This window comes from Anomaloglossus baeobatrachus, chromosome 11 (assembly GCF_048569485.1).
Source record: "Anomaloglossus baeobatrachus isolate aAnoBae1 chromosome 11, aAnoBae1.hap1, whole genome shotgun sequence".
NCBI classification, from domain to species: Eukaryota; Metazoa; Chordata; class Amphibia; order Anura; family Aromobatidae; genus Anomaloglossus; species Anomaloglossus baeobatrachus.
The window spans coordinates 1,417,880-1,442,411 of record NC_134363.1 but is presented as its reverse complement, the minus strand read 5'-3'; the positions used below and the strand labels follow the sequence as shown (position 1 = coordinate 1,442,411).

The 24,532-nt window shown below is 46.8% G+C and overlaps 1 protein-coding gene across 1 annotated transcript in view; it reads right to left on the bottom strand.

Moving 5' to 3' along the window:
* Positions 1–24,532, bottom strand: part of IGSF21 (immunoglobin superfamily member 21) — a 472,741-nt gene that overhangs the window by 149,856 nt on the left and 298,353 nt on the right. The window contains exon 4 of the mRNA XM_075328499.1: positions 486–604. Coding sequence (XP_075184614.1) covers positions 486–604 — 119 coding nt within the window. The remainder of the gene's footprint in view (positions 1–485; positions 605–24,532) is intronic.

Below are 24,532 nucleotides of genomic sequence, written 5' to 3'. Positions count from 1 at the left end.
TGGAGGGAGGAGGGCAGAGGAGCCTGGAGGGACAGAGATTTGAGCGCTCTTCTTATGGTGTGATGTACACTGGTTGCGGCAGCGACACCATCATTACTCCTGAATGTGACACAATAAGCACAATGTATCAGTTCGATTACAGAACAGACTCCGCCCACTTCATGGCCGCTCAGTTGGGATTACACAGTTGGAGCAGCCTGCAGTACGTCCTCATGTCCCACCAGTGACACTGCTGTCAATATCATCTATGAAAAGTAACCAGAGTGATCAATAGAACCGGGGGGCAAAGAAAACTAACTTTCACGCCTTGAGTCGGCTCTGAGCGATAATGTGCGCAGTGCTGATAATTCCTCTGTTTTAATTAGCGCGGAGCAGCGAACACACAAGCCCTCGGCTACAATTGATTGTCCATGAAGAACCCTGCGCAGAGCTATTTATTCTGAGAGCGTTATCGACCACCGGCCGGAGTTATGATAGATACTCACACATGACGTTGAGGAATACATTGTCTGATGCGAGCACCACTTTCTCCCGTGTGGCCCGGTCGTATATCCCGACATGGCACTCGTAGGGTCCGTTGTCTGAGATCCGCACCTCGGGGAGCCTGCAGAAGACGAGAGCGGTTAATTATATCAGCCGAGCAGAACCTTCTTACGTACATAGAACGGTCACAGTCAGAACCCAATAAACATAAAGGATTCGCTTTTATCGGAATTACATTGGCCACGGTAATGGAGTGCGCTCTACAGAGACTTTATGGGCTGTGAAAATGGCTGTTTTATCGCCTAGTGGCCTCGCGCACTCAAAAACTTTCCCTGAAGAGTCAAAGATGAAGCGAGGACGCAGAAAATATCAGGATCACTGCAATGGTTAGAAATCCGGCTCCATCGCTGCCCACGCGACCACTTCTACTACCGGAATAATGAATCCACCAATTAAGGGCAACCTTGACAAGAGCAGGCTTAACATCGGGTAAACATGTAATTACGCTGGGTAAGAGCGCGGTGACGTGCGCTTTACTGACACTGCAAGAAATATTACACTTCTGAGCCTTCAACGTGTTATTTTCTCCAGCGCCATTAGTGCCGCCATCTGCGAGGGTGTAATTGGGGGTTTGTGGCGCAGTCTGGCACCTGGGCCGCGGGTCCACTCCGAGATTACACTTGTATCAGATGATTACGACATATTAAGTAGCAAGTAACAAGCTACAAGAGGCTTTACATGATCGGAGGGAGCAGGTGGCTACAAAGTATCAGCCCATCGCTCATGTAACCGGAAATCCTCCATTCTGCTGCAGAAACGGGAAGAGCATGGAGGAGGCAGACATTGTGTGACTCTGTCCTGATCTAATCCTGTGGACACAGCTGAGTGTTTGTTACCGTGTGTCAGTGTAGGTAGGAGTCCAGGACGGGAGGAGGATACATTCTGCTATTTACTGTTTGCAATGTGACAAGCCCATCACCCGTGTGGACAGGATTAGCTTTCTGCACTGTATAGTCGCTGTGCATAGTTCTGGTCTGGCCACTTCTTACATCTTCACCTTTGCATATGACTTCTATAGTTACTGTGAACTACAACTCTCAGCAAGACCTCGTCTATTACAAGAGAGGAAGTTATACATAAAACGGCCGGTGACCTGGGGCCATATGAGTCGCGGTCTATAGGGACAATGAACCCGCGGTGACTGGATACATCACCTCCTTGTGAAGAGGCGCAGACATCCCGGTGATGAAGAAGTGCATGGTACGGACAGAATCCTAAGCACTTGCTCCGGGTCTGGTTTACGATCTCACAACACTGAAATATATTCTGTTATATTTTATTCAGAATGTGACTTTAATAATTCATTGCGCCCTTTATGCTGGAGATATTCAGGGGCCTTATTCTGTGAGTCACCAGAAATCCACCTGTGATCCCAACACAGCTAGTAATCTCTCCTGATACAGAGTAACAGAACCTAGATGTGCAGGGATGACAGTCACTTCTCATAGAGACAAACAGAAACTGGATGTGCAGGGATGCCAGCCACTTCTCATAGAGACAAACAGAAACTGGAAGTGCAGGGATGCCAGTCACTTCTCATAGAGAGAAACAGAACCTAGATGTGCAGGGATGACAGTCGCTCCTGATAGAAACGGAAACTAGATGTGCAGGGATGAGTCGCTACTGATAAAAACGGAAACTGGATGTGCAGGGATGCCAGTCACTTCTCATAGAGAGAAACAGAAACTAGATGTGCAGGGATGACAGTCGCTCCTGATAGAAACGGAAACTAGATGTGCAGGGATGAGACGCTACTGATAAAAACGGAAACTGGATGTGCAGGGATGCCAGTCACTTCTCATAGAGAAACAGAAACTAGATGTGCAGGGACGACAGTCACTTCTCATAGAGAGAAACAGAAACTAGATGTGCAGGGATGCCAGTCACTTCTCATAGAGAGAAACAGAAACTAGATGTGCAGGGACGACAGTCACTTCTCATAGGGAGAAACAGAAACTGGATGTGCAGGGCCGACAGTTGCTCCTGATAGAAACGGAAACTAGACGTGCAGGGATGCCAGTCACTTCTCATAGAGAGAAACTTAAACTAGACATGCAGGGATGACAGTCGCTCCTGATAAAAACGAAAACTAGATGTGCAGGGATGCCAGTCGCTTCTGATAGAAACGGAAACTAGATGGGCAAAGATGACAGTCGCTCCTGTTAGAAACAGAAACTAGATGTGCAGGCATTACAGCCGCTCCTGTAGAAATGGAAACTAGATGTGCAGGGATGCCTGTCACTTCTCATAGAGAGAAACAGAAACTAGATGTGTAGGGATGAGTCGCTACTGATAAAAACGGAAACTGGATGTGCAGGGATGCCAGTCACTTCTCATAGAGAGAAACAGAAACTAGATGTGCAGGGACGACAGTCGCTCCTGATAGAAACGGAAACTAGATGTGCAGGGATACCAGTCACTTCTCATAGAGAGAAACAAACTAGATGTGCAGGGATGACAGTCGCTCCTGATAGAAACGGAAACTAGATGTGCAGGAATGACAGTCACCTCTCATAGACAGAAACAGAAACTAGATGTGTAGGGATGACAGTCGCTCCTGATAGAAACGGAAGCTAGATGGGCAAAGATGACAGTCACTCCTGTTAGAAACTGAAACTAGATGTGCAGGGATGATAGCCGCACCTGTGGAAATGGAAACTAGATGTGCAGGGATGCCAGTCACTTCTCATAGAGAGAAACAGAAACTAGATTTGCAGGGATGACAGTCGGTTCTGTTAGAAACGGAAACCACATGTGCAGGGATGACAGTCACTTCTCATAGAGAGAAACAGAAACTAGTTGTGCAGGGATGCCAGTTGCTCCTCATAGAAACAGAAACTAGATGTGCAGGGATAACAGTCACTTCTCATAGAGAGAAACAGAAACTAGATGTGCAGGGATGCCAGTTGCTCCTCATAGAAACAGAAACTAGATGTGCAGGGATGACAGTCGCTCCTGATAGAAACAGAAACTAGATGTGCAGGGATGACAGTCACTTATCATAGAGAGAAACAGAAACTAGATGTGCAGGGATGCCAGTTGCTCCTCATAGAAACAGAAACAAGATGTGCAGGGATGACAGTCACTTCTCATAGAGAGAAACAGAAACTAGATATGCAGGGATGACAGTCGCTCCTGATACAGAGTAACAGAAACTAGATGTGCATGATTGACAATCTCTTCTGATAGATACTCGATGGGCAGGAATGGCGGCCTGTCCTTACAGTAGCAAATCAATGTTCAGGAATAGCAATGTCCCATGATACTTTGGTACAAACCTAAATGGATCAGTCATTCAGAATGCTAGGGGTGCTGACAACTCTGGTGATAGCTGCAGTGGTGGCCATGTTGGTTGTCGCCCAGTTCTCAGCTATGGAGAGAATGACTCCAGGAGTTGTAAGTATAGGGGTTTGTGAAGTCAGGGATGGATTCGTGGCTGCGGGTTTGTGGCCGTCCGTCTGTGACCCGTGCGCCAGCTTTTCCAGATGAAGTTGTGATCACATCTCACAGGCGCCGTCAACTCTGTAAAGTGGATTAAGAACACAGGCCGCACATTCAGTTCAGGAATTGAGGAGCATCGATCAGGGGCGGCCGAGCAGTCAGCGGTCAGGACTCAGATAAGCGCCGCTCAGGACGGACCCACTCTCAGCAGCAATATGGTAAAATCAATACACTATTAATAACCTCACAGGACAAGCAGATTGCCGCCTAATGCAGTTTAGTTGCTGGAGTTTACCAACACTGACAGTTCCTCAGAAGGGAAAGTAATTGTGTGTACGGGACTGGGGCTGACATGGCGATCAGAGTGCCACCGGGAGATAATGGAAGTATTAATCCCACGCACCCCTCCCCCATCATAATCCCACCCCGCCGACGACGACAAAGGACGCTTACAACATGCTTAGTAAGTCATGAACGTCCCAGAAACTAATCTACAGTTACAGACTGTAATAATCCTGCTACAATATTGCAACATGGTGCAATAATATATTATGTAACAGCAAAATGGAAGATTGGGGCAGATGACAAAAAAACTGAACCCTTAAAGGGAAAGTGTCCGCAGAGTCACACAAGGTCATATCAGGCCGAGTGCTAAATGAATACAATGAAATAAAAAATATTATACATAAACTTACATTTTCACACTGCCCACTGGGCCCATATTAGTCTCGTACTTCCAGTCCTTTAAATTAGAGTTTTCAGCAGTCTCATTATCATCAGACGCAGGATTACTCTGACTGGTAACAGCTCAATACCCAGCTATTAACACAGAATTGACAATCACTAAAGATATCACAGCTCACCTTCTCCTGCTGTACAATGACCTTTGCACACAGTCATTAGAGGCTTCAATACAAAATATAGGGGTGTACTCAGTTTATCGCTGCCAATGGAACAAAAGGAAGTTAGAAAATTCAACAGCCCCAGTGGTGAGTGTGAAAATTACAAGATTTGGGCAAGGAAAAAACATAATAAATTTAACACAGAAACCTGGTTCATATAGGTCATGTCCTGATTACACATCCCCTTAAAGTAACAGCGATCCTTTTTTTCACATGACCTTTTTTTATTCCTGTGGTTTCAAAAACGATAACTTTAATGTTTAATGTTTCTAGTTTTTCAGCCTGACACGGCGGGAAGAAGATACAAATTAAATGGAAATAATGGTGGGAAGAGGAGAAATCGGAAATGTTTCCAACGTGGTTACATTTCCGATCAGGTTTGTTTGTTTTTGCACCAAAATTTGCTCTGACATTTAGGACATTAGAGAATTTACTCCCAAAGAACTTTAGTGACGGAGCGTCTGATAGAATAAGTCTAAAGAAGTCGTCCTCGCTGCTTCACTGCCAATAAAAGGCTTTTCTGTCCTGAACTAATCCCCCTCCATCCGGAGCGGAGCCCATCAGCCGAGCAGATCTCTCCTGTGCTGACGGATTGTCACAGGATCACGCAGGGAACGGCAACGTTTGGTTTAAAATAATATTAATATAATAATAATAAAAATAAGAATGTTTCTAATCAGCAATAGCAAAAAAGGATCTCGAGAAATTGAAAATATAGTGGAAAGTTACAGAACTTTCATCAAACTATTAGAATTATGATACAACAATTGGACACACTTTACAACTAATATAAATGATTGTTAAACTGAAAGAATTGCAACAGATCGTTACATAGTGATATCACCACACAGATACAGATCACTACACAGATACAGATCACTACACAGATACAGATCACTACACAGATACAGATTACATAGTGACATAACTACACAGATACAGATCACTACACAGATACAGATCACTACATAATGACATCACTACACAGATACAGATCATTACATAGTGACATCACTACACAGATACAGATCATTACATAGTGACATCACTACACAGATACAGATCACTACACAGTGACATCACTACACAGATACAGATCATTACATAGTGACATCACTACACAGATACAGATCATTACATAGTGACATCACTACACAGATACAGATCATTACATAGTGACATCACTACACAGATACAGATCATTACATAGTGACATCACTACACAGATACAGATCACTACATAGTGACATCACTACACAGATACAGATCACTACACAGTGACATCACTACACAGATACAGATCATTACATAGTGACATCACTACACAGATACAGATCATTACATAGTGACATCACTGCACAGATACAGAACGTTACATAGTGAGATAACTACACAGATACAAATTACATAGTGACATCACTACATAGATACAGATCATTACATAGGGACATCACTACACAGATACAGTTCATTACATAGTGACATCAGTACACAGATCATTACATAGTGACATCACTACACAGATACAGATCATTACATAGTGACATCACTACACAGATACAGGTCATTACATATTGAGATCACTACACAGATACAGATTATTACATAGTGACATCACTACACAGATACAGATCATTACATAGTGACATCACTACACAGATACAGATCATTACATAGTGACATCACTACACAGATACAGATCACTACACAGATACAGATCATTACATAGTGACATCACCACACAGATACAGATCATTACATAATGATATCACTACACAGATAGATCATTACATAGTGACATCACTACACAGATTCAGAACGTTACATAGTGAGATCACTACACAGATACAAATCATTACATAGTGACATCAGTACACAGATCATTACATAGTGACATCACTACACAGATACAGATCATTACATAGTGACATCACTACACAGATACAGGTCATTACATATTGAGATCACTACACAGATACAGGTCATTACATAGGGACATCACTACACAGATACAGTTCATTACATAGTGACATCACTACACAGATTCAGATCGTTACATAGTGAGATCACTACACAAATACAAATCACTACATATTGAGATCATTACACAGATACAGATTATTACATAGGGACATCACTACACAGATACAGATTATTACATAGTGACAACAGTACAGAGATCATTACATAGTGACATCACTACACAGATACAGATTATTACATAGTGCCATCACTACAGAGATACAGTTCGTTACATAGTGAGATCACTACACAGATACAAATCATTACATATTGACATCACTACACAGATACAGATTATTACATAGTGAGATCACTACACAGATACAAATCATTACATATTGACATCACTACACAGATACAGATCATTACATATTGCCATCACTACACAGATACAGTTCATTACATAGTGACATCAGTACACAGATCATTACATAGTGACATCACTACACAGATACAGATCATTACATAGTGACATCACTACACAGATACAGATCATTACATAGTGACATCGCTACACAGATACAGGTCATTACATAGTGACATTACTACACAGTTACAGATTACATAGTGCCATTACTACACAGATACAGATCATTACATAGTGACATTACTACACAGATACAGATCATTACATAATGACATTACTACACAGATACAGATCATTACATAATGACATTACTACACGGATACAGATCATTACCTAGTGACATCACCATAGATGCAAATCATTACATAGGGACATAGTTACATAAAATACAGGTCAAAAGTTTTAGAACACTCCAAACAAATGTAAAGCGGTCATCATCAGAGTAAAAGGGGGTACTCCGAGATCTCCGCTGAAACACATTCTGCTCTGTGCCACGCTTGTTTCTTTACTGCTTGCTGCCATCAGTCTGAATCTATTATGTGCACGTTCCAATAAAAACAAGGTAAACAATTACATTAACAGAGGTGTTCAAACTTGTAACCCTTACAGTAAGTACAGATGGTCACATTGATAGGAAGTAGACATAAATCTGGTAATTTCCCCCGTCCTCCATCCCCTCCGGTGTGTACACGGCTGTTTTTCTCTCCTTGCACATATTCCGGTTGTGATTTAATCTACCCCCATGTTTGTTTTTGTGCATTACTCCATCACAATATAAAGGACTCGGCCTCTGGAGCGCGGAGGTCTCGGGGTCTCCTTTGATCGCCGTACTCTGTTGATGATACTAGAGGCCGATGTTTGGAGGACGGACTGTTTTCGGGCAGATTTGGCTCTTCTCATCTCTTCTGCTGCTTCTCCATGGACGATCATTGAAGCAGAATCATGCAGCCTGACAATGGGTCACAGAGAGGCGTGTGATCGTGGCGGCTGTGGGGGAGTCCACAGTTTTGTTTTTATTTTTTGTGACAAAAAGATGCTACCGAGCAAAATAAATCTCCGTCCTTTTCCTCTTGGCCCCGCGCACCTGACGGTCGGGCCAGCAGCGGCTGCCAGATCTGAGCGGCTCATGGACTCCCTGCCAGCCGCAGTCTGCCAGTCAATATGTGACGCAATGTACTGAGCCCCTCCAACCGTCAGCGGCCGCCAGTGACAGACCGCACAAATACGGCATCTGTTACCGCTCAGGAACACAATGTGGCACTTCATTTTGGAAAAATGTTGTGCATCTAATAACAAGCATGGAGCACGCCATTTGCGCCATTTTTTTTTCTAAACGCACCTTGCTTTCCTTTCATTTGGTAAATGTCACCCACCGTATGCAGCTGAATCTATTAATGTCACCTCAGTGGGGGGAGGGGAGTCGCTCCCTATTAATCAGCTGCGTACTGAGAAATAGGCGGACTATTTACCGGAGAACACAGAAAATAAAGGCAGCGTGTGACGCGAAAATTGATACTTATCCCAAACATGTGTCAGACGTCTCCGGTCCTGACAGCTCCTATTGATGGCGCGGATGTCCACAGACACACCGAATTGCTGCATTTAAGCAAAATACAAGCAGGGGAAAAAAGCAAATATTTCTCCAGCGCAGCGCGAGGACGACGCGGGAACACAAAGCAGTCACGGCTCATTACACAATACGTGGGCTTCATTACAACAGCTATGTATTTATATGTAATATTACCTACAAACAAAACTGCGGGGGACGAGGCTGCGATCACAGACGGAGGACGGAGGAGCCAGACGTGTGCCATTCATCACACTGGACACATTGGATCTCTGCATGTAACAAGGCAATGTTAGGAATATAGGATATTGGTGCAGGCAGCTAGACTCTTAACTAGCGGTATATTGGCCAACAGAAAGAGCCAAGTCACATAACCCCACCCCCGAGGAGCTCTAACAATCAGCAGAAAATGAAGGACTGCAATACGCAAAGCATCCAGTGCTGACAATGAAGTTGTATTTCCTCCATTAATATGGACCTAATACGGGCAGCATATACCACGTACGAGGCCACATTTAAAAAAGGGATAACAAACAAACAGCCCACGGCCATCAAGGAAAGGGACGCGGAGGTGGGGACGCATTACCGTGGATCCCATAGAGATGCAGAGAGCAAGACAGACGCACCACATCGCAGGTCAGTGGTAAGAATAGAGGATATACGTCCATGGAAGACCATCTGAATGATAAATGCAAGAGTCCAAATAAAGTGCAGACAAGTGCATATTATCAGCATAAAAAATAATAAAATAAGGCATACAAAACACAAAAAGCCGTGCCAAGAAATTCCAGGAGAAAAGTGTAAGAAGGCATTTATAATATCCTATACAAAACATTAAAGAGTAACAAAGATAAACACATATGGCGGTAATAAATAGACGGAGCGCGTTATTCCATCATAATTAATCCAGCCGCTTCTCTGTTCCAGAGACACACAATTTCTTATTACAGTATATATATATAAAGGCTGCGAGAAGGAAAAGAAACCAGTCAAAAACATAAAAAATGACCAATTAAAACACAAGATAAAAAACAAAAGAAAGTCGGTGGCAATTATGTGTACAGGAAAGATGCAAAGCCAAGTGTCTCATTAACTGCTTCCAGGAGCCGGAGCAACAAGACATGTAGATTCACGTTGGGTTTTTAGTGTTTCCAGCCCTAAAACCACCACAAATGATGTCCAAACCTGAGGGACCCGGGCTACAATCATGGTAGGTTAAAATGTTGCGGTATAGTACAGTATTCAATAATGTGGTGTCCTCCAGTGTCCGGGCCGCACCATGGCCCCTCACATGCGCCCTCACTGACTGTCCCCTGAACGGACGCCGCACAGAAGTGTTGGGACAACTACAAATTGCAGAGTAAATTACATTAATACTGCTATAAGATGTATGATTAGTCTTATATTAGCGTTTACAGTCGGTGGACTGGACAGCAGAAAATCCGTGGCCACAAGGAAAACACCCGTGAGTGGGGCCACCACAGCCAAAAAGGTGGTCATGATACTTAGATCCAAGATTTGATGTCATTAATGCCTGAAAATAAGGCACTTGTCAGCTGTAGTTGTTTAGGATTTGGTGAATGCCATTTTATTTCGGGTTTTTTTTTTGGGGGGAGGGGTCTTCTCTCTTTAATGAGGTGTCCAAAATTCAATATAAGTGTTCAACATTCAACCGCAACTTGGACTAATTTGTGGAGTAGGGCTTATTTTTTAAGCATACTCCAAAAAGGCTGAAATTTCTGCTAGGGCTTATTTTTTATTTAATATATATATATATATATATATATATATATATATATATATATACACACACACAAACACACACACAAACACACACACACACACACACACACCGTATTTTTCGGATTACAAGACGCACTTTTCCTCCCAAAAATTTGGGAGGAAAATGAGGGGTGCGTCTTAAAATCCAAATATAGCTTACCGGGGGGCTGTCTGTGCGGTAACCGGGTGCATTCAGGTGACCGGGTGCCTGTGTGTGGGAAGCTGGGTGCCTGTCGGTGCCGGCTGTCTCTCTGTCCTGGAGGCCGGCTGGCTGCCACTCTGTGCAGGCGGGTGGCTCTGCGGCAGGTGTCCCAGTGTGTCCGCGGTCCCAGTTTCAAATGATGGTGCCGGGGGTCAGCGCATGCGCAGATGGAGCTGTTGGATGAGAACTTCATCGATGCATGCGCTGATCCAGGCACCATCATTTGAACCGGGACCACAGACAGACGGGAACACTCACCGCACCAGTCTGCTCCACTACTGACACCCCCTGCTGGCGTGGCCACGGACCCGCCGCTGCCGCCGCCACTAGCCGCCACCATGGACTCACCGCAGCTGCCAGCACAACCTCTGCCTCCTGTGACCCCGCTTCACCACCACTGCTGCCCTCCTTCAGTAAGACAACACCAGAGTATAAGACGGACCCCATTTTTATTTTTTTTTACCTTTTTTATCTCTAAATTTGGGGTGCGTCTTATAAAATGAAAAATACGGTACATTATATATATATATATATATATATATATATAGTGATTATAAAAAGTCTACACCAAATTTCCATCCTTGCTTGATGACTTCTTCTCAAGGCCCCTGGTGGTTGTGATGCCTGGGAAATGTTTTTGCACCTTCTCCTGACATAACTTTCCACAGTGAGACCCTTTGCTGTGTTGTCAGCTGTTTTTGGACCAGAAAATGTCAGAAAAATCCTCCTAGGAGAGTGAAACTTTCCCTGGGGTTAATCAGAATCGCTGTAAAAGACGGCGGCCGAGCACTGACTACTATGTAACATGGGGGTAAAGGTGATCGGCTGACTCTGAGCACAACCACACCCTTAGCTATGAAAGGGTGTGTACACTTATGCAACCATATTGTTATTTTTATTTTCTGCTCAAACTTATTTCAGTTTCTTTGTCACTGGATTTGTACAGATTTTTGGTGACATTAAACGGGGGAGAAGTGGTGATATTATTGCGCTCGGAGTGAAGTTTTGCGGCATTCTCACCGTGCTGTGTAAACTTTTTATATGCACTGTATATACAGTGGCCTCTGCAGATTCACTGAACTGCAAGTATCAAGGTGATTCCATGGCTGGATGCCTCCCCGCCGCCAGGAGGAGAGAAGACGCCAAAAACCTAATGAGCGAGCTGATTATTAATTGAACGACGTTTTGGCAGGTGCCCATGTATTCTAGGGGGCCTCATGGAGGCTCTGCAGACCATATGGCTTATCTGCCCAGAGACGCTCTATTATAGACCTGGAAAAAACAAAAATCTAAAAAAAAATTGTGGGAGTCATCAACAAAACGGAGAATAAAACACTGGAGAGCGGCCATGTAATACAAGAAACAGCAGGACACGCTGGGCGAGGATTACAGGCCATATCACTGGGAGTTATCAGGCCTGACAACCTCACATGTGTACGGCCTGGTTGTCAGCCTCTTTAGGTCACTATTGTACTGAACTATGGGATACTTCAGTTACCACGAGACACCACAGACAGAACATGGATATTGGACACAAGGTTCTACTTTCCGGATTTATAATTAGAATTTCTCAACCAGAGATCAATGATTATTCAATCTGAACAAAATGTAATTACCCGGGTCTATAAATCTGATCAGCAAATGGGTTTCTATCACCACCGATGCCCAATGACATGTGAAGGCACAAATCCCCGAAGAGAATCCTAATGTGCCCCTGACAATACGGACATCTCACGATCAATGGTTACATCAGGTCTTATCCGCCAGAGCTGCACTCACTATTCTGCAGTTACATTGTGTCTTATCCTCCAGAGCTGCACTCACTATTCTGCTGTCACATCATGTCTTATCCTCCAGTCACCTCCAGAGCTGCAGTCACTATTCTGCAGTTACATTGTGTCTTATCCTCCAGTCACCTCCAGAGCTGCCATCACCATTCTGCTGTTACATTGTGTCTTATCCTCCAGTCATCTCCAGAGCTGCAGTCACTATTCTGTTGTTACATTGTGTCTTTTCCTCCAGTCACCTCCAGAGCTGCAGTCACTATTCTCCTGTTACATCAGATCTTTTCCTCCAGTCACCTCCTGAGCTGCAGTCTCAGCAATGCTATGTTGGGGTCAATGAGGATACAGTTAGGTCCAGAAATCTTTGGCCAGTGACACAATTTTGGCGAGTTGGGCTCTGCATGCCACCACATTGGATGTGAAATGAAACCTCTACAACAGAATTCAAGTGCAGATTGTAACGTTTAATTTGAAGGTTTGAACAAAAATATCTGATAGAAATTGTAGGAATTGTCACATTTCTTTACAAACACTCCACATTTTAGGAGGTCAAAAGTAATTGGACAAATAAACCAAACCCAAACAAAATATTTGTATTTTCAATATTTTGTTGCGAATCCTTTGGAGGCAATCACTGCCTTAAGTCTGGAACCCATGGACATCACCAAACGCTGGGTTTCCTCCTTCTTAATGCTTTGCCAGGCCTTTACAGCCGCAGCCTTCAGGTCTTGCTTGTTTGTGGGTCTTTCCGTCTTAAGTCTGGATTTGAGCAAGTGAAATGCATGCTCAATTGGGTTAAGATCTGGTGATTGACTTGGCCATTGCAGAATGTTCCACTTTTTTGCACTCATGAACTCCTGGGTAGCTTTGGCTGTATGCTTGGGGTCATTGTCCATCTGTACTATGAAGCGCCGTCCGATCAACTTTGCGGCATTTGGCTGAATCTGGGCTGAAAGTATATCCCGGTACACTTCAGAATTCATCCGGCTACTCTTGTCTGCTGTTATGTCATCAATAAACACAAGTGACCCAGTGCCATTGAAAGCCATGCATGCCCATGCCATCACGTTGCCTCCACCATGTTTTACAGAGGATGTGGTGTGCCTTGGATCATGTGCCGTTCCCTTTCTTCTCCACACTTTTTTCTTCCCATCATTCTGGTACAGGTTGATCTTGGTATCATCTGTCCATAGAATACTTTTCCAGAACTGAGCTGGCTTCATGAGGTGTTTTTCAGCAAATGTAACTCTGGCCTGTCTATTTTTGGAATTGATGAATGGTTTGCATCTAGATGTGAACCCTTTGTATTTACTTTCATGGAGTCTTCTCTTTACTGGTGACTTAGAGACAGATACACCTACTTCACTGAGAGGGTTCTGGACTTCAGTTGATGTTGTGAACGGGTTCTTCTTCACCAAAGAAAGTATGCGGCGATCATCCACCACTGTTGTCATCCGTGGACGCCCAGGCCTTTTTGAGTTCCCAAGCTCACCAGTCAATTCCTTTTTTCTCAGAATGTACCCGACTGTTGATTTTGCTACTCCAAGCATGTCTGCTATCTCTCTGATGGATTTTTTCTTTATTTTTCAGCCTCAGGATGTTCTGCTTCACCTCAATTGAGAGTTCCTTAGACCGCATGTTGTCTGGTCACAGCAACAGCTTCCAAATGCAAAACCACCCACCTGTAATCAACCCCAGACCTTTTAACTACTTCATTGATTACAGGTTAACGAGGGAGACGCCTTCAGAGTTAATTGCAGCCCTTTGAGTCCCTTGTCCAATTACTTTTGGTCCCTTGAAAAAGAGGAGGCTATGCATTACAGAGCTATGATTCCTAAACCCTTTCTCCGATTTGGATGTGAAAACTCTCATATTGCAGCTGGGAGTGTGCACTTTCAGCCCATATTATATATAAAATTGTATTTCTGAACATGTTTTTGTAAACAGCTAAAATAACAAAACTTGTGTCACTGTCCAAATATTTCTGGCCCTAACTGTACATGTTCCTGCACTGATACAATGTAGCACACTCCCCGGATACAGCGGAGTTTGCCCTCTTGCTGTGTGATCAGGGCACCATGTTCTCATTGGGTGCGGATATTGATAAATGTTGAGGGGCTGATATACAGAATATCCGTGGCCCCACATTTCATTGCGGGAGGTCAGGGCTGATATCCGTCACATCCACACGTGCATTATACACTGGTCACACTCGCACATATCAGACCGTGGTGAAGCTGTAAGAATCGTTATCCCTCAGGATTGTAGGAAAGTCTCAGAGTCAGACACTAATTCCCAGCCTGGAGGGCGGCAGACATATGCGGGGGCCACCGCCGAGGGTCCGCACTGTGCAGAGAAAAGTCTCAGCAGCCACATTACATCTATCATTGATATGATGAGAAATCAAGCAGAAAGCTCGTCCAGGGCCCCTCACTCACGGGGCCCACTATGGTCTGCCAGGCACAGCTGCACTGCAGACAGAGGACGCACATCCCCCCCGGACCCCCGGACCATATGTGAGAGCTGACTCCAGGGCAGGATTCGTGACGTCTGGATTACACTTCTTTTAATAGAGCTGATATCACTGCATAATTCAGTCATGTGAGGAACCGAAAGAGACAGCGAAGAGGACACCGAGGAGTGGGCAGCATCCAGCGGGGAGGGGAGACGTCCTCTGCTACTGACAGGCCGCGGGGAACAGGGGGCGCAGGCCACGGGGAACAGGGGGCGCAGGCCACGGGGAACAGGGGGCGCCGGACACCCACAAAACAATGCAATATGGCCAACAGAGAAAACAGCCACCCTGATACTGTATACAGTATGGAGAAAGAAGTGACCGATGTATGAAACCTACCCATGAGATTACTACTGTACCAGCATTATACTCCAGAGCTGCACTCACTATTCTGCTGGTGCAGTCACTGTGTACATACATTACATTACTGATCCTGAGTTACCTCCTGTATTATACTCCAGAGCTGCACTCACTATTCTGCTGGTGCAGTCACTGTGTACATACATTACGAATCCTGTATTATACTCCAGAGCTGCACTCACTATTCTGCTGGTGCAGTCACTGTGTACATACATTACTGATCCTGAGTTACAGCCTGTATTATACTCCAAAGCTGCACTCTCTATTCTGCTGGTGCAGTCACTGTGTACATACATTACTGATCCTGAGTTACCTCCTGTATTATACTCCAGAGCTGCACTCACTATTCTGCTGGTGCAGTCACTGTGTACATACATTACATTAGTGATCCTGAATTACCTCCTGTATAATACTCCAGAGCTGCACTCACTATTCTGCTGGTGCAGTCACTGTGTACATACATTACTGATCCTGAGTTACCTCCTGTATTATACTCCAGAGCTGCACTCACTTTTCTGCTAATGCAGTCACTGTGTACATACATTACTTATCCTGTATTATACTCCAGAGCTGCGCTCGCTATTCTGCAGGTGTCAGAGTTGGACCCTCTCAGCTTTTCCTGCTGTGGTGCTTTACATTTTAGGATTTCTCTGCTGTGCATTCTGGGTAACGGCACCCTATAGTGGTAACTATCTGTCCTCTTGCTGGCGGATTGGTGGCGGCGTTCTTTCTGCAGCTTGCTATGTGTTTGCTCCCAGTACAGAGGCCGCTCTGGCTTCATCCTCTTTGCCGCCATCTTCCCCGCATCTCTCCATCCTCTCTTTGTGGTGCCCTCGCTCCTGTTTGGCGCTCACAGATTACGTTATCTGATGCGGCATGTGCACGGAGTGGCGGAGTGTTTAGCATCCTGTGCCGCTATCTCCGGCTGTCTCATTTTTTTATCACCCCGGCTGCTCCCAATCTCTTTCATCTGTCGCTCCCGCTATCTCTCCTCCAGGAGCAGAATGCGCTCTTCTGCCGTTTATGCAATTCATCCAACTTTCTTACAGTTGTAGAAAAACGAGGATATTTGCCCCCGAGCTGCATGAGCCAACGACTCCCGGAGTCTGCATAATTCATGGTTATAGTGAGCGGGGAGCGGCGGAGACGCACGGAGAATGTGGAGCGACTGACAGCAGCGAAGGACGGGAAGAATCTGGAAGAGACAGGGTCCGTGTGACAGCGCCACGGACATATAGCGCCCAGCATGGCGGAGACGCACGGACAATGTGGAGCGACTGACAGCAGCGAAGGACGGGAAGAATCTGGAAGAGACAGGGTCCATGTGACAGCGCCACAGACGTATAGCGCCCAGCATGGCGGAGACGCATGGAGAATGTGGAGCGACTGACAGCAGTGAAGGACAGGAGGAATCCGGAAGAGACAGGGTCCATGTGACAGCGCCACAGACGTATAGCGCCCAGCATGGCGGAGACGCATGGAGAATGTGGAGCAACTGACAGCAGTGAAGGACGGGAAGAATCTGGAAGAGACAGGGTTCGTGTGACAGCGCCACAGACATATAGCGCCTAGCATGGCGGAGACGCATGGAGAATGTGGAGCGACTGACAGTCAGCAGCGAAGGACAGGAAGAATCTGTAAGAGACAGGGTCCGTGTGACAGCGCCACAGACGTATAGCGCCCAGCATGGCGGAGACGCATGGAGAATGTGGAGTGACTGACAGCAGCGAAGGACGGGAAGAATCCGGAAGAGACAGGGTCCATGTGACAGCGCCACAGACATATAGCGCCTAGCATGGCGGAGACGCATGGAGAATGTGGAGCGACTGACAGTCAGCAGCGAAGGACAGGAAGAATCTGTAAGAGACAGGGTCCGTGTGACAGCGCCACAGACGTATAGCGCCCAGCATGGCGGAGACGCATGGAGAATGTGGAGTGACTGACAGCAGCGAAGGACGGGAAGAATCCGGAAGAGACAGGGTCCATGTGACAGCGCCACAGACATATAGCGCCCAGCATGGCGGAGCGGCACCACATGCAGAGCGCAGACACTCAATGCTTGTACCGAGACCGCCGATCTATGGTACACAAACATATATGACATCTGTGTGCGGGACCACGACACCAAACTATGTACAATCCCAAAACTGCAACCTGGGGGAGACAAAGCCTCCTGAGCCCTACAGGACTGGGTAATACTCCAGGCTGGGGAGAGAAAGCCTCCTGTGTGAACAAGGCTCAAAAGTCCAAACTCAGGGACATCCAAAGATGAGGGGGGCTACATAACAAGGGGCCCATTCTCCTGGGAGTGGAGGATCCAGGTCCTGATTCCACTATTTGGTGGTCTCACGCTCCAGGCCAGGCAGTGGTGCTGCCGGGGCAGACATCAGACGACTGCACTCTGGAGCGTCCATTATTGCCGATCCGCCCAGGGTTGTTTTCTGCAGCTGGTGTGAACAGTGACCTGAATGTAATAACTGCACACAGACTATTGTCATGCAAATATGAATCCTGGCCCGTAAGTGAGAGCTTGTAAGACGAGGCGTAAGACGAGGCGCCGGCGGCCACGAAGAAAGCGGAAGCGCAACCTCCACATGATCTAATTGCACTACGAGCGACCTCAATTACCGGCGGGCCGGAGGTGCTGCCGCAGGTTGTTCCGCGTGACCTGGAGCAACCTGCCGCGCTATTTTCTGTCCATGTTCCCGGATTTCGTATACACTGGAGAGGAAAGAAGGGAGAAGAAAAAATATGTCCCCCCATGTGCTGCGCTCAGTGCAGGGCTATGGGACGCTGCGCAGACTCTGCGCTCCGAGGCCATGATGGCTTCAGGGACGCAGGGCCGGGTCATTTACAGGGGTCAGTAAAGAAGCAGCCATGTGCAGACAGGAGGAGATGAGGAAACCTGCCGGCAGACACCAGAGAGCAACAGAGCACTACATATAAAGCATCTGTAGCCAGAAATGTGCAGTAATATCAGCCACATCATTAATACCATCCTGCAGGGCATCTACTGGCTCCACATTCCTCAGCAGGAGGCCTGTGTACCTGCAGCAGATCCTGTGCGCGGCTCCATGGATTGGACTTCTTTTTCCCTAAGACAGTAAATATGAGATCTGGAAAGCCCATTCATCACCAGGGAGGAGGCGCTGTACAATGTAAGGTAGGAGGTACGTGTAACACGCACTGATGGCTGCAGAACACGGCCTCATCACGCTGCAGAACACGGCCTCATCACACTGCAGAGCGTCGCTCCATCACACTGCAGAGCGTCGCTCCATCACGCTGCAGAACACGGCCTCATCACGCTGCAGAGCGTCGCTCCATCACGCTGCAGAGCGTCGCTCCATCACGCTGCAGAGCGTCGCTCCATCACGCTGCAGAGCGTCGCTCCATCACGCTGCAGAGTCGCTCCATCACGCTGCAGAGCGTCGATCCATCACGCTGCAGAGCGTCGATCCATCACGCTGCAGAGCGTCGCTCCATCACCCTGCAGAGCATCGCTCCATCACGCTGCCGGCTTGTCTTCTTGTCACAGGTCCCATGGCTGCCATCTCTTTCACCAGATACGTGACACCCCAACTGTCTATATGATGGACAACGTCAATCATCAGCACAAGCCACCCTCTTTCTTGGCTCCAATTTCTGATACAGGGAACACCTCACATGACCTCCAAATACAGGGAACACCCCACATGACCACCATATACAGGGAACACGCCACAAGACCCTCCGTATAAAGGGAACACCCCACATGACCTCCATATACAGGGAACACCCCACATGACCTCCATATACAGGGAACACCCCACATGACCTCCAAATACAGGGAACACCCCACATGACCTCCATATACAGGGAACCCCCCACATGACCTCCATATACCGGGGACACCCCACATGACCTCCATATACAGGGAACACCCCACATGACCTCCAAATACAGGGAACACCCCACATGACCTCCATATACAGGGAACCCCCCACATGACCTCCATATACAGGGAACACCCCACATGACCTCCATATACAGGGAACACCCCACATGACCTCCATATACAGGGAACACCCCACATGACCTCCATATACAGGGAACACCCCACATGACCTCCATATACAGGCAACACCCCACATGACCTCCATATACAGGCAACACCCCACATGACCTCCATATACAGGCAACACCCCACATGACCCTCCATATACAGGGAACACCCCACAAGACCTTCCATATACAGGGAACACCCCACAAGACCCTCCGTATACCGGTAACACCCCACAAGACCCTCCGTATACCGGGAACACCCCCCGTATACTAGGAACACCCCACAACACCCCCCGTATACTAGGAACACCCCACAACACCCCCCGTATACTGGGAACACCCCACAACACCCCCAGTATACTGGGAACACCCCACAAGACCCACCGTATATCAGGGACACCCCACAAGCCTGGATGTATACTGGACAAATCCCACAAGACCCTCTGTACACCGGAGACACCCCACAAGCCCAGCTGTATACCGGAGACACCCCACAAGCCCAGCTGTATACCGGAGACACCCCACAAGCCCAGCTGTACACCGGAGACACCCCACAAGCCCGGCTGTACACCGGAGACACCCCACAAGAACCTCTGTATACCGGGGACACCCCACAAGCCCGGCTGTACACCGGAGACACCCCACAAGCCCAGCGGTATACCGGAGACACCCCACAAGCTTGGCTGTATACTGGACACACCCCACAAGCTCGGCTGTATACTGGACACACCCCACAAGATCGGCTGTATACTGGAGACACCCCACAAGACCCTCTGTATACCGGGGACACCCCACAAGCCCGGCTGTATACTGGACACACTCCAAAAGACCCTCTGTATACCGGAGACACCCCACAAGCCCGGCTGTATACCGGAGACACCCCACAAGCCCGGCTGTATACCGGAGACACCCCACAAGCCCGGCTGTATACCGGATATGGATTTATGGATATGGATGGTCCATTCATCTACATGTATGTGACTGGTGCTGACAGCAGATATGGGGTTGACCCCTCTTCTTCGAGTGTCCGCTGTCCCTCATTATCGTCGCTCTCCGCTTCGCGCACTCGTTCTTACCAGCTTTATAGCGCAGATTCCCGCTGACAAGTTACAAGTCTGGAGAATCACAAAAAAAGAATGGAGAAGATGATAATCCCTCCAATTAGAGGAACATGAAGCGATAATGGTGCCACTAGATACAGACGGCTCCGGGAAGAAGATGACAATAGGACCGCCACTGATCTTTTCCCGAAAAACTCCACATTACCGTCTCCAGCCTGATGGCCACAGAAAGACATGAAGGGAAAGCCATTTCCAGCGTCGTGCTGCGAGGAGCTGAGCGAGCCGCTGTTCTCCTCTCAAACACTAATCAGGGAGAAGAATGGAGGCAGCGGCCAAAGTTCAGCCCCAGCCTGTGAACCTGCCGATTCCTCCCGCGCCTTCTCCTCCGCACCAAAGAGGCACGCCGCGCCTCTACACAATTATACACATCACTATTTTACCCCTGAATCACTACATTCTTATTTCCACACTTGACCCCCTCCCCATCAGGAAATAATTCATCAGCCCCCACCGTATTACAGGTTTGCACAACTGCGGGCGGTGTAATATGGCACGCAGGCGTCCAAGAGACAATACTGCATCCATTTATGGATCATTTTCCAAAACGTCTGCTTCTGGAAGTGAACGCCATGAAACAGCCAGAAGAGAACAGTCCATTGTATAATAAACAGCTCAAAAGTGACACGAGAAACAATAACCCTGAGATAAAATAATGCACCCCAAACTGACAGTGTATCTGCAGAAAACCAGCAACCGCAGAGAAGACCGGATACAATGTAACAAGGAGACTCCTCCACACCGGATACAATGTAACAAGGAGAATCCTCCAGACCGGATACAATGTAACAACGAGAATCCTCCAGACCAGATACAATGTAACAACGAGACTCCTCCAGACCGGATACAATGTAACAACGAGAATCCTCCGGACCGGATACAATGTAACAACGAGGCTCCTCCAGACCGGATACAATGTAACAAGGAGACTCCTCCAGACCGGATACAATGTAACAAGGAGACTCCTCCAGACCGGATACAATGTAACAAGGAGAATCCTCCAGACCGGATACAATGTAACAACGAGAATCCTCCAGACCAGATACAATGTAACAACGAGACTCCTCCAGACCGGATACAATGTAACAACGAGAATCCTCCGGACCGGATACAATGTAACAAGGAGAATCCTCCGGACCGGATACAATGTAACAACGAGACTCCTCCAGACCGGATACAATGTAACAAGGAGACTCCTCCAGACCGGATACAATGTAACAAGGAGACTCCTCCAGACCGGATACAATGTAACAACGAGACTCCTCCAGACCGGATACAATGTAACAACGAGAATCCTCCGGACCGGATACAATGTAACAAGGAGACTCCTCCAGACCAGATACAATGTAACAAGGAGAATCCTCCAGACCGGATACAATGTAACAACGAGAATCCTCCGGACCGGATACAATGTAACAAGGAGAATCCTCCAGACCGGATACAATGTAACAAGGAGAATCCTCCAGACCGGATACAATGTAACAACGAGAATCCTCCAGACCGGATACAATGTAACAAGGAGAATCCTCCAGACCGGATACAATGTAACAACGAGACTCCTCCAGACCGGATACAATGTAACAACGAGACTCCTCCAGACCGGATACAATGTAACAAGGAGACTCCTCCAGACCGGATACAATGTAACAAGGAGACTCCTCCAGACCGGATACAATGTAACAACGAGACTCCTCCAGACCGGATACAATGTAACAACGAGAATCCTCCGGACCGGATACAATGTAACAAGGAGACTCCTCCAGACCAGATACAATGTAACAAGGAGAATCCTCCAGACCGGATACAATGTAACAACGAGAATCCTCCGGACCGGATACAATGTAACAAGGAGAATCCTCCAGACCGGATACAATGTAACAAGGAGAATCCTCCAGACCGGATACAATGTAACAACGAGAATCCTCCAGACCGGATACAATGTAACAAGGAGAATCCTCCAGACCGGATACAATGTAACAACGAGACTCCTCCAGACCGGATACAATGTAACAAGGAGACTCCTCCAGACCGGATACAATGTAACAAGGAGACTCCTCCAGACTGGATACAATGTAACAACGAGACTCCTCCAGACCGGATACAATGTAACAAGGAGACTCCTCCAGACCGGATACAATGTAACAACGAGACTCCTCCAGACCGGATACAATGTAACAAGGAGAATCCTCCAGACCGGATGCAATGTAACAACGAGACTCCTCCAGACCGGATACAATGTAACAACGAGAATCCTCCAGACCAGATACAATGTAACAAGGAGAATCCTCCAGACCGGATACAATGTAACAAGGAGAATCCTCCAGACCGGATACAATGTAACAACGAGACTCCTCCAGACCGGATACAATGTAACAACGAGAATCCTCCAGACCGGATACAATGTAACAACGAGAATCCTCCAGACCAGATACAATGTAACAAGGAGAATCCTCCAGACCGGATACAATGTAACAAGGAGAATCCTCCAGACCGGATACAATGTAACAACGAGACTCCTCCAGACCGGATACAATGTAACAACGAGAATCCTCCAGACCGGATACAATGTAACAAGGAGAATCCTCCAGACCGGATACAATGTAACAAACCAGAATCCTCCAGACCGGATACAATGTAACAAGGAGAATCCTCCGGACCGGATACAATGTAACAAGGAGAATCCTCCGGACCAGATACAATGTAACAAGGAGACTCCTCCAGACCGGATACAATGTAACAACGAGACTCCTCCAGACCAGATACAATGTAACAACGTGACTCCTCCAGACCGGATACAATGTAACAACGTGACTCCTCCAGACCAGATACAATGTAACAAGGAGAATCCTCCAGACCGGATACAATGTAACAACGAGAATCCTCCGGACCGGATACAATGTAACAAGGAGAATCCTCCGGACCGGATACAATGTAACAAGGAGAATCCTCCAGACCGGATACAATGTAACAAGGAGACTCCTCCAGACCGGATACAATGTAACAACGAGACTCCTCCAGACCGGATACAATGTAACAAGGAGAATCCTCCGGACCGGATACAATGTAACAACGAGAATCCTCCAGACCGGATACAATGTAACAACGAGAATCCTCCAGACCGGATACAATGTAACAAGGAGACTCCTCCAGACCAGATACAATGTAACAACGAGACTCCTCCAGACCGGATACAATGTAACAAGGAGACTCCTCCAGACCGGATACAATGTAACAAGGAGACTCCTCCAGACCGGATACAATGTAACAAGGAGACTCCTCCAGACCGGATACAATGTAACAAGGAGACTCCTCCAGACCAGATACAATGTAACAACGAGACTCCTCCAGACCGGATACAATGTAACAAGGAGAATCCTCCGGACCGGATACAATGTAACAAGGAGAATCCTCCGGACCGGATACAATGTAACAAGGAGAATCCTCCAGACCGGATACAATGTAACAAGGAGAATACTCCAGACCGGATACAATGTAACAACGAGAATCCTCCAGACCGGATACAATGTAACAACGAGAATCCTCCAGACCGGATACAATGTAACAAGGAGAATCCTCCAGACCGGATACAATGTAACAAGGAGAATCCTCCGGACCGGATACAATGTAACAAGGAGACTCCTCCGGACCGGATACAATGTAACAACGAGACTCCTCCAGACCGGATACAATGTAACAAGGAGAATACTCCATACCGGATACAATGTAACAACGAGAATCCTCCAGACCGGATACAATGTAACAACGAGACTCCTCCAGACTGGATACAATGTAACAACGAGAATCCTCCAGACCGGATACAATGTAACAAGGAGAATCCTCCAGACCGGATACAATGTAACAAGGATAATCCTCCAGACCGGATAC